Source organism: Vulpes lagopus, chromosome 2, assembly GCF_018345385.1.
Source record: "Vulpes lagopus strain Blue_001 chromosome 2, ASM1834538v1, whole genome shotgun sequence".
Taxonomy (NCBI): domain Eukaryota; kingdom Metazoa; phylum Chordata; class Mammalia; order Carnivora; family Canidae; genus Vulpes; species Vulpes lagopus.
In genome coordinates this window covers 106,647,766-106,662,802 of record NC_054825.1, presented here as the reverse complement: position 1 = coordinate 106,662,802, position 15,037 = coordinate 106,647,766, and the positions used below count along the sequence as shown (strand labels likewise).

General features: G+C 41.9%; 1 protein-coding gene across 3 annotated transcripts in view; it reads right to left on the bottom strand.

The window, feature by feature from the left end:
* SLC22A3 (solute carrier family 22 member 3) overlaps positions 1-15,037 on the bottom strand; it is an 87,411-nt gene that overhangs the window by 4,882 nt on the left and 67,492 nt on the right. For all 3 annotated transcript variants that reach the window (XM_041739842.1, XM_041739853.1, XM_041739857.1), the window contains exons 6-9: positions 9,423-9,520; positions 9,089-9,303; positions 2,695-2,803; positions 1,866-1,978 (exon numbers count right to left, since the gene is read on the bottom strand). In XM_041739842.1, coding sequence (XP_041595776.1) covers positions 1,866-1,978; positions 2,695-2,803; positions 9,089-9,303; positions 9,423-9,520 — 535 coding nt within the window. The remainder of the gene's footprint in view (positions 1-1,865; positions 1,979-2,694; positions 2,804-9,088; positions 9,304-9,422; positions 9,521-15,037) is intronic.

Below are 15,037 nucleotides of genomic sequence, written 5' to 3'. Positions count from 1 at the left end.
ACAGATGGCTTCCAAATCTTTGTCTCTGGGCCATGCTTATCTCTGGAGCTTAGGCCCCAAAGCCTACTGGCTTCCTTGCCGGCACTTCATGGGACCAATGCCCCAACAGGCTCCCCCACATTCTGTAGACCTGCTCCTCTGGCATGCCCTCAACAAGGCCCTGGCGATCTCTCCTCTCCCCAGCCAGGAACCCAGCTTTCCCACCTCCCTCTGCTTGCAGCAAGCCCACTCAGTCATCCCTCTTGCCAGCTTTGCTTTAAGCATTTCTGGAATCTCTCCACGCCCAACACTCCCTGTGTCATCACCTTAACCCCGGCTGTCATGAGCCCTTACGGATGAAACTGGTCTACCACCAGCACTGTCCCTTCTGACCCATCTGCATATGTGCCATCAGAGTCGGGCTTCTAAAGTGCAAACCTAACCCTGTCAATCCCAGCTTAGAGCTCTTGGCTCCCACTGCTATTTGGGTAAAGAGCGAAACTTTGCAGGATGGGAAGACCCTTCCCAAACTGGCCTATGTCTGCTTCCCAGGTTCACCTCCCTCCCTGGCCCAGTGCACACACTGTCTCCTTCCTCTAACACCCTGGCTCCTGGAGAACAGCTTTGCCCTCGGACGCTAGGCCTTCCCACTGCCTGGAGCCCCAGCTGGCACTTCCCATGTGGGTAATTTCTACCGTCTCAGATCTCAACTAGACATTCTTCCTTCCTCCTTGATTCCGGCAGGTCAGGTGTCTCTGTACTGCGCTTCCCCGGCACCTTCTGCTTTCAGTATTTACCACACTGACGTGGCTGATGGTTTGGAAGTGTGGCTCTCTCCCCAGCCAGACTCTGCAGGAAGGGCTGGCTTCCCCAGCACTCCCTGCAGTTCAGGCCGAGACCTTGAACCACGGGGCTTCCTGACCACCTGCTCTTGGGTGAACAACGGCGCTCTCTTTGCTTTTTTGTGCTGGGCACAGATTCAACGCTAAGCTTGCTTATCAGATCCCATGAAATAATTTGAAATAATCTTTTCTTGAATTCGGTGGTGTCAAGTGTTTAGAAGCCTTACTGTCCCTAGCTAGCTAGCACTGTGAGGAATTTTGCATTGCTCAGGGTGTATGTCTTCATGGACTCGATACTTTCATTCTAATTTAAATAGCTGGGCAACATGAGAAAAACATCCTCTACCAGGAATAAGGACACAGAGGTGGGGGAAAGGTCCAGGAGAAAGGGGCCCACTTGCGTCCATCCTTGCTGAGGAGGGCAGAGGCAGGTATGAGACCCAGGCAGAAAGGCTGGAAGAGTACTTGAGGAGCACTGGGCTGAATTATCCTAAGCCCCTTGCCCCTAAGCCATGATCCTATCCCCTCCCACAGCCTGAGGAGATTAAAGGCATGAACTTGGACAGCACAGAGGTTACTGGGCACATGGGCAAGGGGTTTTGTGTCCTCTGTTCTTTCTGCACAGCATGCTCCACATCAAAGCAAATGAAGACATGATCTCAACAGATACAGAATATTTAAAAACAGAGTCGGTTTTTAGGCTTATTTTGAAATAAACTGAGGATCCAAATTGGTCCCTTGAAAATTACTGGCTCTGTTCCCCAACATCATAAGTTTCCCAGCATCGGAATTTAACTCCGAACCTAAACAAAGAAAGCTAAATTGAATACGACTCATCACGACCCTTTAATATAAAATAAATTGAAATCACTTAGGGTTTCACATTTCATTATCATCAGACGGACTACTCAAAACCCAAGCAGTTGTCATTAAAGAAATTAAATCATCTCATTAATGGCACACCGCATAATTGCTATAGAGTTCTATTAATACAAAGAATATAGATGAAGGCATTTAGGAATAGTGTATAAAATGAGTTCTTACCAAAGATGATAAGAGGTAGTTCTAGCCAAATGGCTGCTAGCCGGAAGAGAAGAAACGGAGCTATGATTCCCCCAAAATCACATAAACCTGAGCAGAGAGAAACTCCAAAGTTTCTGTAGAGTACAAAATTGTTTAAAAAATATTAAAGTACCTTCAAGATAAGTAGAATATTCAGATGTATAAGTAACAAAGACATTTTAGTAGCATTTACCATTTCTATAGTTTTTAACTTTGAAAACTACTACTCTCTTATTCTAAGCAAATCATTTCCATTCTGCCTCATTTTGCATCTGGGCAAATGCTGACTCACAGTGAGGACAGGGAGGTGGGGAACATTCCACCAGCCGCTCACCCCCCAGCCCACGCTGCGATGCTTATGTGGCACCTTGGCACACTCACTTGACAATAAGGTGTGCACACGAATATTCCCCCAGGAAAGGAGACCAATTTGCAGCCCATGCACACTGCTTCACTTTGGCCTTCATCCATCAGCTGCTCACAGCTGCAAGAGGTGGAATGTGGCCAGAACAGAGGCGATAGCCTTTAAACAGAGTGATACTGATGAAGACGGCTTTAACCCACACTAAGCAAGTACCCTAAGATTTTCTGACCCCACAAAACCACAGCTGGGTATCAAGATACTGCTATGAGAAATACTTCTATCAAAAAAATGTGGAAAGCACCCATAATTCAAAGCATATCTTCTTTATTGGCTGAATTCAGCCCAGGCTAATAAATCAAGTTAAGGAAACTATTTCGTAGTTTTTAAGTCAAAACGTCTGGCTGCAGAATTACTTAGGACAAACCATGACATATAGGTTGGAATTACCGTAATGTTGTTGGGTACAATTCTGAATTTACCAAATACACAATTTCAAAGGCCATGGTTATCCCTAGTCTTCCCAGGGTAGCAACCGTGGTTCTCAACCAGGGTATGCCTGCAAACATAGAAGATTTAGAAAGGAAGAGTTAAGGGTTTGCTTTCAATAATACATCCCCATCCCAAAACAACAAAAGGCGTTTGCTTCGTGTTCTCCTGGGCCCAAGTCTTTGCTAATTTTAAGCACGAATGATGGATACCTCCAAACATTGTAGCCAAATTTTAACAGCAACAACAACCACTAGGATGATAGCTAATATTTAGTGTGCTAGTTGCTTTTCTGAGCAGGGTTAGATGATGGGAATATGACGCAAGAGCCATTTGTTGAGCAGTCACTACAGTGAAAATAGTGTGCAGGCACTACTTTCCTAGACGGCCTGAGTACGCCGGCTGTTTGTCCGGAAGGTGGTCTTCACTTGGACCCTTGAGAACTATTTACCTGCAGCCTGGTACCTGTTTCTCCCCTCTTTGTTCCCACTCCTTGTGATAGCACACAGAATAGCTGTTCCTAGCAGACCAGGAAAAATCTGGACATGAAGCTGATCTTGGTTTCTGGAGGGCAGGCTTTGAGGACTGAAACCTCGGGAAAGGGACATCTATGCCTTGTGTTATCACTAGGGTATATGTCCCCAATATTGCTACTTCCCCAGAAAGTCATCCAGAAGGAGCCATACTCTTAATATTAGTTGGTTCATTCATTTAAAAATGAACTGTTTTAGGGATGCACTGGCTATCTGAGGAAATTCTCCTTTCCTCCACAGCAACTAGTGGAAAAAGCCGAAATTCTTCATTAAATATTTTCTTTCGCACTTTAAAGGAAGGAGTAAACCATTTTTGCCCTAAAAAGCCAGTGCTCAGGCAGCCCAGGTGGCTCAGTGGTTTAGCACCGCCTTCAGCCCAGGGCCTGATCCTGGAGAACCCATGTCGGGCTCCCTGCAGGGAGCCTGCTTCTCCCTCTGCCTGTGTCTCTGTCTCTGTCTCTCTCTCTGTCTCTCATGAATAAATAATAAGATAAAATCTTTTTTAAAAAAAAAAGCCAGTGCTCTAAATTCCTTGAGTCGTGCAATTTATGCTATCCTCCCTCAGTGGACACAGGTGCATGAGTAAGCTCCTATCTGCCCTCCAAAGCAAAGCTAAGGACGCTCTGACTTCCACCTTTGAAGATGAAACCTTTCTCTTTTACACTCCTATTTATTCATGCTCACCCCACACTAATGGGTCCTCTTATCTCCTAGAAGAATTACTGCCCATTCCCCCAAAATGATTTTTTTTCATAGAAAAGTAGGCATGAATGCGGAGGAGGACAGAAGAGAATCAAGCTCAGTAGGTTTATGTGTATTCTCTACAGACTAGTCAACAAATAAAAAAGAGCTAATACTCACTAAATAATACAAGTGCCTAGGAGGGCAGGCACACACAAAAAAAGATAGTTTGAGAGTCTAGCTCATAGCTGGGAGGCTACAAAATTACGTTCTGATTGCAAACTGGCCGAGGACGTCCTGGTGTACTTGACGTTTTTCCCAGATGAGAACACCTGTAGCTCTCACATTCACAGTTACATCAGACGGTGAGGGATGTCAGAGTTGCGCTGATGTGCTGGGCTGCCATCTGCTCTGGCACAGAACAGTTGTAAACATGTGTTTTATTTAGGCTTTGCCTTTTCATTAAGGCCAGGGAGGGGGACCAGGAAATGCATTCCACCCCAGCCTTCAATGAGCAGGTGGTACAGTGCCAGGTGCCAGGGAACAGAAAGTGGGAGCTCTTGCCCAGATTCCCTGGGTCTCAGCCCGACCGGGCAACCTTTCGCTGCTCTTGGGCTGCAAAGAATGTCGCCTGCTACTGTGGAAATAACTTGATTATCCAGGTTAAGTTCTTCTTCTTTTTTTTTTTAATATTTTATTTATTCATTTGAGAGAGAGAGCGCGCGAGCGAGAGAGAGAGAGAGAGAGAGCACACGACCAGAGGGCAGGGGCAGAGGGAGAGGGAGAAGCAGACTCCCTGCTGAACAGAAAGCCGATGCCATCGATGCCAATGCCAATGTGGGGCTCGATCCCAGGACTCCAGGATCATGACCTGAACCAAAGGCAGACGCTTAACCATCTGAACCCCCCAGGCGCCCCCCAACCTAAGTTCTTAAGTTATAGGTTTTTTCTACTGAATCAAGACTACTCTGCGAGTCCTGCTGGTAACTTCAATGACAGTTTTAGTTTACAACTGAGGCCAGAACTGTTTGCTGGAAAGAATCAAACAAAAACCAAGACACCAAATGAAAACACACACTCACACCCAAAAAATATGTGGTTCACTCAGTGAATACAGATAAATAACCAGTCAAGTGAATAAAATATTCAGAAAATGCTGTCAAGTGTCCATCCTGGAGGAGACGTGGTTTATCCTACATGCTGACTTTGCTCTGAAAGACTCTCAACTCATTCTGAGCAGCAGAGGCCACTGTCTAACCACAATGAGTTGGAGGTTTTGGTGAAATGTGTGATAAAACACAAGTCCCAAAGGCACCGCGCTGTTCGTTAACTAGAGAGTGAAATGAAAGCAATTTGTTAGGCAGCGTGAATGATGTGAATGATGTGTGAGTATGACGTCCGCAGGAAGAAACTCCTGACCATCCCAGTAATATACTGCGTTCCTCTTGGAGTGGCAGGAGACACCTTTCAGTAGCAATGACAAAAGAACACAAGACAATTTACAAATGAGTATGAGGCTGGAAGAACTATGCACAAAGACAGTGCCTCGGAATAGGAATTTGGTCAAGGGGCCAGAGTTTGCTGGGAATAATACCTCAATTTTCGAAAAAAGGATACAGGATTTTAAAGAAGCACTATTTTACATCTCCTCTGATACACCTGCTTTGATTTCTGAAATAAAACGTAGAGAAAATTTGTAATAGAGCTATGTAAATTAAGATACATTGTCTTTTCTTTTTCTTTCTTTCTTTCTTTCTTTTTTTTTTTTTTTTGACTTTTCACTTAAAGAGAAATACAAGTAAAAGGCAGCCTTCCTGTTTCAAAATGAAGAATACTTACCCAAACGGCTAGGTTTGTAGCCATCCTAAACAAACCCAAATGAAAGATGCAGATGGCTATGGACAAAGAAACCCTTCTCGTTTTCAGACTTTAATCAGAGTTCAAAAATTTGGGTCAAAAGCAGGGAGGCTTAAGTGAAGATACACCCAGAAAAGCTTTCTTTTTTCCAGAATCCCATTCTTCAGACCATAAAAAGTTGTGCTTAGTGGAGGGAAATCCTGTTAAATTGTTCTCGATAATTTTAGAGCTGATTCCGCTAAAAGGCTAATCAGCATTCTCCGCAGGGGCTGCCCTCCTCTTCCTGACCCCAAGAGTGACTGAGAGAAATCTTTCTAATGTTAATTCAACAGCCCAAGTAACCAAGTCCAAGAGCTCCCTTCAGTAGAAGGGCTGCCAACCCAAGTGAGGAACTGCTGTTAAAATGTGGTACTCCCGAGGAGCATTAGGGATGTGGGTTTATTCCTGCCAATCATGCCCGACCTATGACTATACCAGCAGCTGAGTCTGTGAAGATACAAATAAGAGGTGTCCAGAATAAGAGCAATTATTTTTCAGTATTTCTGAGAATGATTCGAAGGGAAATTATGTCCTCAAAATAAAACTGATAGGACCAAACAGAAAGGCAAATTTTCTTTGCCTTATATTTTCCCATATATGAAAGTGCTCTCTACAAAACAGCTCGATTCCCACACACCTAGTTACTCCAACGCCGGTGTGGATGTATGGCCTAGAATGCTCTCTGGCATCACGCAGAATGCAGCACACATCAAAATCACCCCAGTCAGTCTGGGGCCCAGAGAATCTTCCAGGGGAATGTTACATCATGAAATGATGGGTCACCTGTAACTCATTTCTCCACCCTTCCCTAACTTCCTATGCAACAGATACTTAATTCCACGTGCCATGAGAAGGGAAGACCCTGCTGTAGGGAATTAAACCCCAAATGATACGATGTCAGAGTAAAATGGAAACAACAGTGAACTGTCCAATGTTCCTGATTCGTCACCCTTCTACTTAGGTTGTGCGTTATTTGCAAGGACCGGAGTTGCATCTATCTCATTCAGGCTCTCTCCCCACACCTAGTTTGGTGGTGGCAATCATTTTTTACACTTTTCCACAATACTATCCCTTCTTTCTTGATCTTCAGATGATTCTCAGAAGAAAAGACAGCCTCTCTGGGGCTCACACAAGGACTACCAGAGAATCTGCTCTCTCAGTGACCCCCACCCCACACATCCTGTAACACGGAAATAATGAACTTGTTCTAATTTGCACATTCCCTAGGACCCTGTCCTGTGGCAGAGATAAGGCAGGTTGTGTTAACCATGCATCTGGGGTCATCTGCCACTCTGCCACATGCCCTGGTCATCGAGCCCCAGCCCCTTCACAACCTCTGACACTTCCCCGAAATCACCCTCTCTCTCTCCTACCCAGGCCAACTGTCATGACCTTAATTCCTGCTCTCCGCATCTCTCCTTCCTCACTGCCACCATCCAACATGATGCGGCTATGAAAGAAGTTTTCAGGACTGTGCCCAAGCTCCTGGCATGGCCTGTAAGGCCAGTCACCGCTGGTGGCAAGTGATCCTCAGCCATTTTTTTGTGGATATTCCAGTGATAACAGAGAACATGTACTCCTGGAACCCTCAAAGATGGTTCCTACTTCTAGGAACCCTGTTCTACTGTGGAAAAAATCTCTCCTTCCCTTCTTCCCTTCTGTCTAGTACATTTCTTTTTTAAAGAAGTTAATTAGTATTATTTTTTGGTAATGTCTACACCCAACATGGGGCTCGAACTCATGACCCTGAGATCAAGAGTCACATGCTCTTCTGACTGAGCCAGCCAGGCACCCCTGTCTAGCACATCTCTTTTCCTTCTTCATATGTGCCTAGCTCTCACCTCTGTGAAGCTTTTCCTAATTACACCATACATTTCACTCCTTGTACCTACATTTTTTTAATCATGTAGAGCCTTCAAAGAGCTTTATTTTTCTAAATCTGGTACAATTGGCTCTTGAACAACATGTTTAAACCACATAGGTCCATTTACATGCATACATTTTTTTACACAGTACTATAAATGTATTTTCCTTACAATTTTATTAATAACAATTTCTTTTCTGTAGATTACCTCATTATAAGAACACATATATAATACAGATTACATACAAAATATCTGTTCATCAACTCTTTTGTTATGGGCAAGGCTTCTGGTCACCAGTAGGCTATTAGTTAAGTTTCTGGGGAGTCACAAGTTATATGCAGGTTTTTGACCATGTAGGAAGTCAGCATCCCCACCCCTGCATCAAGGGTCAACTATAACTAATTCAATTATTTTATTTATCACAGTGAGTTGTGAAAGCATCAAAGTGTCTATACCATCCCCCTCAATGTTTATAGCAACATTATCAACAATGGCCAAATTATGGAAAAAGTCCAAATGTCCATTGACTGATAAATGGATAAAGATGTTGGAAATAATGGAATACTACTCAGCCACAAAAAAAAAAAAAAAGAATGAAGTCTTGCCATTTGCAACAACATGGGCAGGACTAGAGAGTATTATGCTACATAAAGTCAGTCAGAGAAAGACAAATACCATATGATTTCACTCATATGTAGAATTTAAGTAATGTAACAGATGAACATAGGGGGGAAAAAGAAGGAAAAACAAACTCTTATTTCTAGAGAACAAACTGAGAGTTGCTGGAAGGGGAGATGGGTGGAGGGGGGATTGGCTACATGGCTGATGGGCATTAAGGAGGGTACTTGTAATGAGCACTGGGTGTCTTAAGAAAGTGATAAATCACAAAATCCTATACCTGCAACTAATCTTATACTATATGTTAACTAGCTAGACTTAGATAAAAACTTGAAAGAAAAACAAATTAAAAAAAGTATCCATATCCCTTACTAGGTGAACCTTTTGAAGTCAACAAGCATCTTCCTTTCTTCCTTTTGTAGCCCTGGTGTTTCACCCAAGGCCAGCGACAGGGCCCGTAAGCAGGAAATATGGTAAGCATGATCAATGATAGCATGAAAGTAAGTTAAATAAAGGTGATCAAGAATAAACTATATGACTACAAGCTAGATTTTGCACAACATCTATTTCATCCATAAATGAACCTAAAATGGAGGAAACAGAAAAACCTGTAGAACCGATCAGTCGTTACGCTGCTTAAGCAGAAAATTGAGTGACATCACTACAGCTTGTCTGGTCCCCAGATTCTGAGGCGGAGGTACATTTTCTAAGGACAAGAGGGTCCCCATTCTTGATTATTTTGATTTAATACTGTTTTATTACCTTCGGGTAAGAACGCAGTGACAAGACAGGCCACTCCTGCCACTACGTTGCTTCCCGCAAATGGAAGGCGCCGTCCAAAACGCTCAATGGTCAGTAAGATCAAGAGGGCTGCGGGCAGCTCCACAACTCCCGAGATGAAAAAGTCGATATAGAGGTTGCCTCCGATAATCCCCAGGCGCATGACGAGGCCCTGATAAACCACCGCACTTGTGAACCTGGAGCGACATCGAAAGACAACGGAGACCAAGTGAGACATAACTTCAGCCTGATATGAAGGAAGGGATGCGTGGTAAATTCAATACAAGCTTTTGAGCCCATCACAAGTCAGACTTACCAAGCAAACATAAGAATAAGTGTGCATTTCCTCATTTGGGGAGTCCTCACCAGATCTAAAAAGGATGGATTACTAACTTCCTCATCTGTAACAGTGATCTATACAAGAGAAGCAGATTTCAGTAGCAAATACAGCAAGACACACCTGCATATTATAGATTTTCATTGACCAGATTCAAAGCCACCGAGTCAAACGGTCTGACTGAGCTGACAGGGTCTTTCACGACTATGTCTCAAAACCTGAGAATGAAGAGTTTGATTCTCTAGCCATTATAAATGGTCAAATTCACAAAGCTGTGGTTGCTGCTCTGAGAGGCTGTTCTCTGGTGAGTACCCCTGGCCCTGGTGCTGGTTCGCTCTGACGAACCAAGAAAAAGAGGTGTGTTTTACAGTCAAATACATTTGTGCATTTATTGAATTGGAGAAAATAAATGTAAAAGGGGCAAAAGCAGGTGGGATCCAAATGAGCATTTTTAAAAATTAAATTATCAACCTTATGTTAGCAAATGAGAGTATCTTAAATTCAAGAACAAGCACAGCACCAAAGGTATCAATTTGCTTCCATTTACTGGAGTCTAGCATCTTTCTGACTCAGGAAAATTCAGCTCATCTCCATTTGGCCATCCAAGAAGATGGTCTTTTCTTTAATTATATGAAATAAATATTGCTGTTTGCCTGCAGTGTATAAGGCACTGCAAAGGAAACCGAGCAGCAGGCACTTTGTCAGTCACGAGGCTAAGCGTTACACTTGATGAGTCAAACAAAGCTTGATGTCTCCTGTCTATGCCAGCTCCTAGGAAAGTCACACACAAGCAAAAGAAGACTGCAAAATCAATGTTTTTGGATGACTTTCTCTTTCTATGTCATTCTAATACTGTATTTCTTCTATACCAAAACACATATTTTTCACATTTGAACATCTCTTAAATTGGGACCTGTCCTCCAACTGAGCTGATGAGAAAACAATCCATTTAATAATATGTTTCATGGCATGGCTTTCTTACTTGGGGGTACGTAAAATGATGGGTCTTACAATCAATAGGGCCTCAGAGTCAGTGAAATTGTACTAGTTTCCATGACAATACCTGTGGAAGACTGCTAATTAATTCTACTATCCATTCTTTCCTCTCTCTTTTGATAACAGAATCCCCTAAATTTTATTTGGGCACATGGCTACCCAGCTAAAGCCACATTTTCTAGCCTCCCTTCCAACTATCGGTGGCTCTTTGATTAAGATGTCAGCAATAGGGTGGGAATAGAAGCCATGTACACAAGTTCTTGATCCAATCCCCTAAAAGGAAATGGCTTGCTCTTCATTCACTGTCTTTCCTCTTCTAAGGGATGGAAGATGACACTAGAAAACCAGCTTCTTCTAGACAACCTGCTGCAAGTGACAGTAGAAGTGCAGAAACAAGATAATTGGAACTTGGGTCATGGAGGCCCTCACAGAGCAGAGCTGCCTTCCGTGCTGGGCTGCTTACCTCTGGGTGGGCATGTTAGGGAGAAAGACACTTTTCTTTTTCTTTCTTTCTTTTCTTTCTTTCTTTCTTTCTTTCTTTCTTTCTTTCTCTCTCTCTCTCTCTCTCTCTCTCTCTCTCTCTCTCTCTCTCCCTCTCTCTCTCTCCTTCCTTCTTTCTTTCTTTCTTTCTTTCTTTCTTTCTTTCTTTCTTTCTTTTTCTTTCTTTCTTCCTTTCCTTCTTTCTTTCTGTCATTATATTTTTTTGGGTCTCTGTTTCAGCAGCAGGTTGACCTGTACTCTATCGAATACAATGGTTATAAAAATGTTCCCTGATGTACTCTTCTAAATTCTAAGGATTTTTAAGACCTAGCTTCACCTTTGCTGCTCCAAAAATAAGGCAGGAATACCAAAAATGAAATAACTTAGTGTATTACAACAACATATCATTATATGGTTGGTTATCAAAATGTTTTCCACAATTAGTTTCTGTATCTTTTCCACATTAAAATGTTTCACTTCTAAGGAACATGGAATATTTGTTAGATTTACGTGGACTATTTCATTTGATTCTCATCAAAACTCTGAAGTTACTACTTTTATCAATCCTGTTTTATAAATAAGAAAAACAAGGCTTTGGACTTCAAGGATTAGAGGGAAGGTGGTTGAGCCAGGATTTGAAATCAGGTAGTTGATGGAGATCCTTTATTTTAATGCTCACATTGCACCACTGAATGTATCAAAGGATTTTTATTTTAGAAAACTTTGTAGTTGATGGTCGCTTCATTTTTAAGGAAGGACATTACACACTTGGCCAAAAATCTAACCTTTAGTTAAAATACTATTTTATGGAAAAGTTAGTTTGACTAAAATAATTTAGAGCTTGAATATCTTTATACTCAAGACCAAAACTACCCCATACTATGAGGGCAGTTGCCCTCCATGGATGTATCACTTTTTCCAATGACTCTTTTCTTTACACTTAGTGATCTTCCACAGCTCAGACTTGCATCAGCTTGGCTGTGCTCATTCAGACTACTCCCTTTTCTCTGGGGAGTTCCTGTTTGCTCTTCCCATCCACACATCTGTACCACTGCTCCCTCAGAGCACACAGATGGTGACAATCTTTTCTCTTCTAAAGCAATATTTGCAATAATTTGTTATAGCTTCTCTTTCATTCCCTCTTCAGTCTTATCTTCTCTCCATAGCTATGACTTCTATCGGCTAGATAAGACTCTGTACAAATGTGCTTTCATTCATGTCCCAATGTCAACACCTCAGAGTTCAAGAGAGATCATGTATCATATATTTCAAGATCTCTGGTCAATTCAGGAAAATTTGACATTTAAATACCTGTATAGATTTTTAAATTACTCACAGTCCTTAACTATCTCTGATAAAATAACTGAGCATCTCTTGCTTTCATGTTAGCTCTACAGATGTCATTTTTTTCTTGATCATATCTACAGACTGGTTAAGTTACTACATAACCACAGAAATATGACATGTTAGATTTTTTTTTTATTTTTTATTTTTTGACATGCTAGATTTTGACAAGACAAGAGAGGTCTGTTGGTCTGACCAGAGGTTGGCAAACTTTCTCTGCAAAGGGCTAGATTATAAGTAATTTAGTCTTGTGGGTAATATTGTCTCTGTTAGAGATACTTAACTTTGCCATTATAGTCTGAAAGCATCCATAGATGGATACATAAATGGATGACTCTGGCTGGATTCCAATAAAACTTTGTCTATAAAAACGGGCAGTAAGCCAGGTCTGGCCGGCAGGCTATAGATTGCTGACCTCTGAACTAGAGGGTTAGGGCTGTTGGACCTTATAAATATTATTCTTATATCCATCACAGAGAGAAGTTGAAGCACAGGAAAAATAAGTAGCTTACCCAGCGAGGACACACAGACAGTAAGTAGATGAATGGAGGGGCTAACACCTAAGTCTGTATATTGCTAACCATAATGCTCTACTGTGCCTGCAGTATGCAGAGTATAATATTTATTTTAATGTTTAAAAATATTCTTGTATCAATAGTTCTCATAGGGTAGTGGGATTACAGTGGTTTTACTTTCTTCCTTTTTGCTATAAATATTCTCTTAAAATTAAAATTTAAGCCTAGAGAATTTTTCCTAATAAGAAGAAATACAGGTTACCTTTAAAGTAATGGATTTAAATTCGACCCTACAGTACCTTTTTTGTGTTGGCTCCATGTCATTCACATTTTCTCATTCTTAATAGAGCCCCCACTGCTCCCCCTCCTTCGGAGACGCACCCCTCCCCCCACATCATCAATTCCCATTCTCATGGGCGCTGATTCTGCTTCCAGTTGTAGGGGAGACCTCCTGCCAGTGACTGGGCATGTGATCCAATTTGAGCCAATGAGAAATGGTCTTGAGAAAGTCCTTCGCTGACCTTAAGTCAGAGGTTCCTGAAAGAATCTCTCTCTCCCCTCAGGGAATTAATGAGAAAATGGTGGGCTCAAGTAGAACTTAGCAGCCATCCTATACCCAGGAGGGAACCAGTATGAAACTGAAGCCACCCTGTCAGCAGAGTAGAGATGGAGGAAACCATGGCTCCCTGGGATTCTTGAAACTCAGGTCTAGCCAACCCCAACTGCTGCTAGAACTCTAGAATTCCAGATGCATGAGCCAGGAAATGGGCTTATTGTATAAGCCCATTTTTAAGTTGGTTTTCTATAACTTGTTGCCAAAAGCAGAATTATCTGGAGAATTCAATCCAGAACAATGCTTTGGCACTAATAATTGAATATTTTAGGCAAAATAATTTTGTTTTAAATAATTAAAATAATTGCTTGAGTGTTCCAACTTACTCAGTAAAAATATTTGCTATTAGTCTTAATTTCACACTTTTAAGCTTCAGAATCAAGCAGTCACATAATCTCTGCTTTCCCAAAGCACAAGTTTAATGCCGAATACATCCCCTCCACCAGAAGAATATAAAGTACCAACAGAACCAAAGGTAATCAACACCATAAAACCAATCTTCCCTGTCCAGTGAGCGAAAGGATTAATAGTACTTCCAAGTAAGTATGTATTTTTGCCAATTTAAGAATAAATCCAGCTGGTTTTTTGATTTAGTGACATGTTCTCCACAGTGACGCAGATATTCTGAAAGACGACCCACTTTCTGGGTGTCCAAAGACCTTGAGAGACTAAACGCCATATCTTGAGATGGAATGCATCCAGTAAAGTCTTGGCAACTCGTGCAGTGGCTGCTGAAGCTATTATTCTTTTACAACAACTTCTAGTTCTGTATTTTGAAATTAAGCTGTGTTTATTTTCTGTTGCCAGAGGGTTACCAAATTTCGCTTACTCTGAGGCAGATACAGAAAAGCAGAGAAGCTGTGCAGGTTCTTATATATACATACTTCAATTTGCCTTACTGTGACATAACTTTCATACAGTAGAATTCAGCAATTTCAAGTATACGCTTCAGTGAATTCTGACTAATGTCTAGAGTCTTTGTTTTTTTTAATAATAAATTTATTTTTTATTGGTGTTCAATTTGCCAATATTATACAGACTAACACCCAGTGCTCATCCCGTCAAGTGCCCCCTCAGTACCCGCCACCCAGTCACCCCCATCCTCCCTCCTCCCCTTCCACCACCCCTAGTTCGTTTCCCAGAGTTAGGAGTCTCTCATGTTCTGTCTCCCTTTCTGATGTCTAGAGTCTTTGAATCACCACCACCACCATCATGTTACGGATCGTCTTCACTACCCTCATGAAGTTTCCTCCTGACTCTACAATCATCCCCTCCCCCGCTATTAGCCCCTGGCAATCCCTCATCTGCTTTTTCTCGTTAGAATTTTGCCTTTTCTAGAATATCATATAAATGGAACCATATGGAATGTAGTCTTTTGTATCTACTCTAGTATGATATTTTGTCATATGTTTATTTCATCCAAATGGTGTCTGACTGCTCCAATTTGGAGCAAAGGAAGTTGAGAAAGGCTCGTGGCAACATCGGGGGCGTGTTTGAAGTTTTGTTGCCTAGTAACGTCACTCGCAGGAAGAGGTGTTGCTCACAGGTAAGCTGCACACATTGGTGTTTGTTTATCTACTGAGCTGATTGCTATTTGTTCTAACTATCTCTTAATGGTCTTATAGCTTTTCCAAGATTTTTATGTT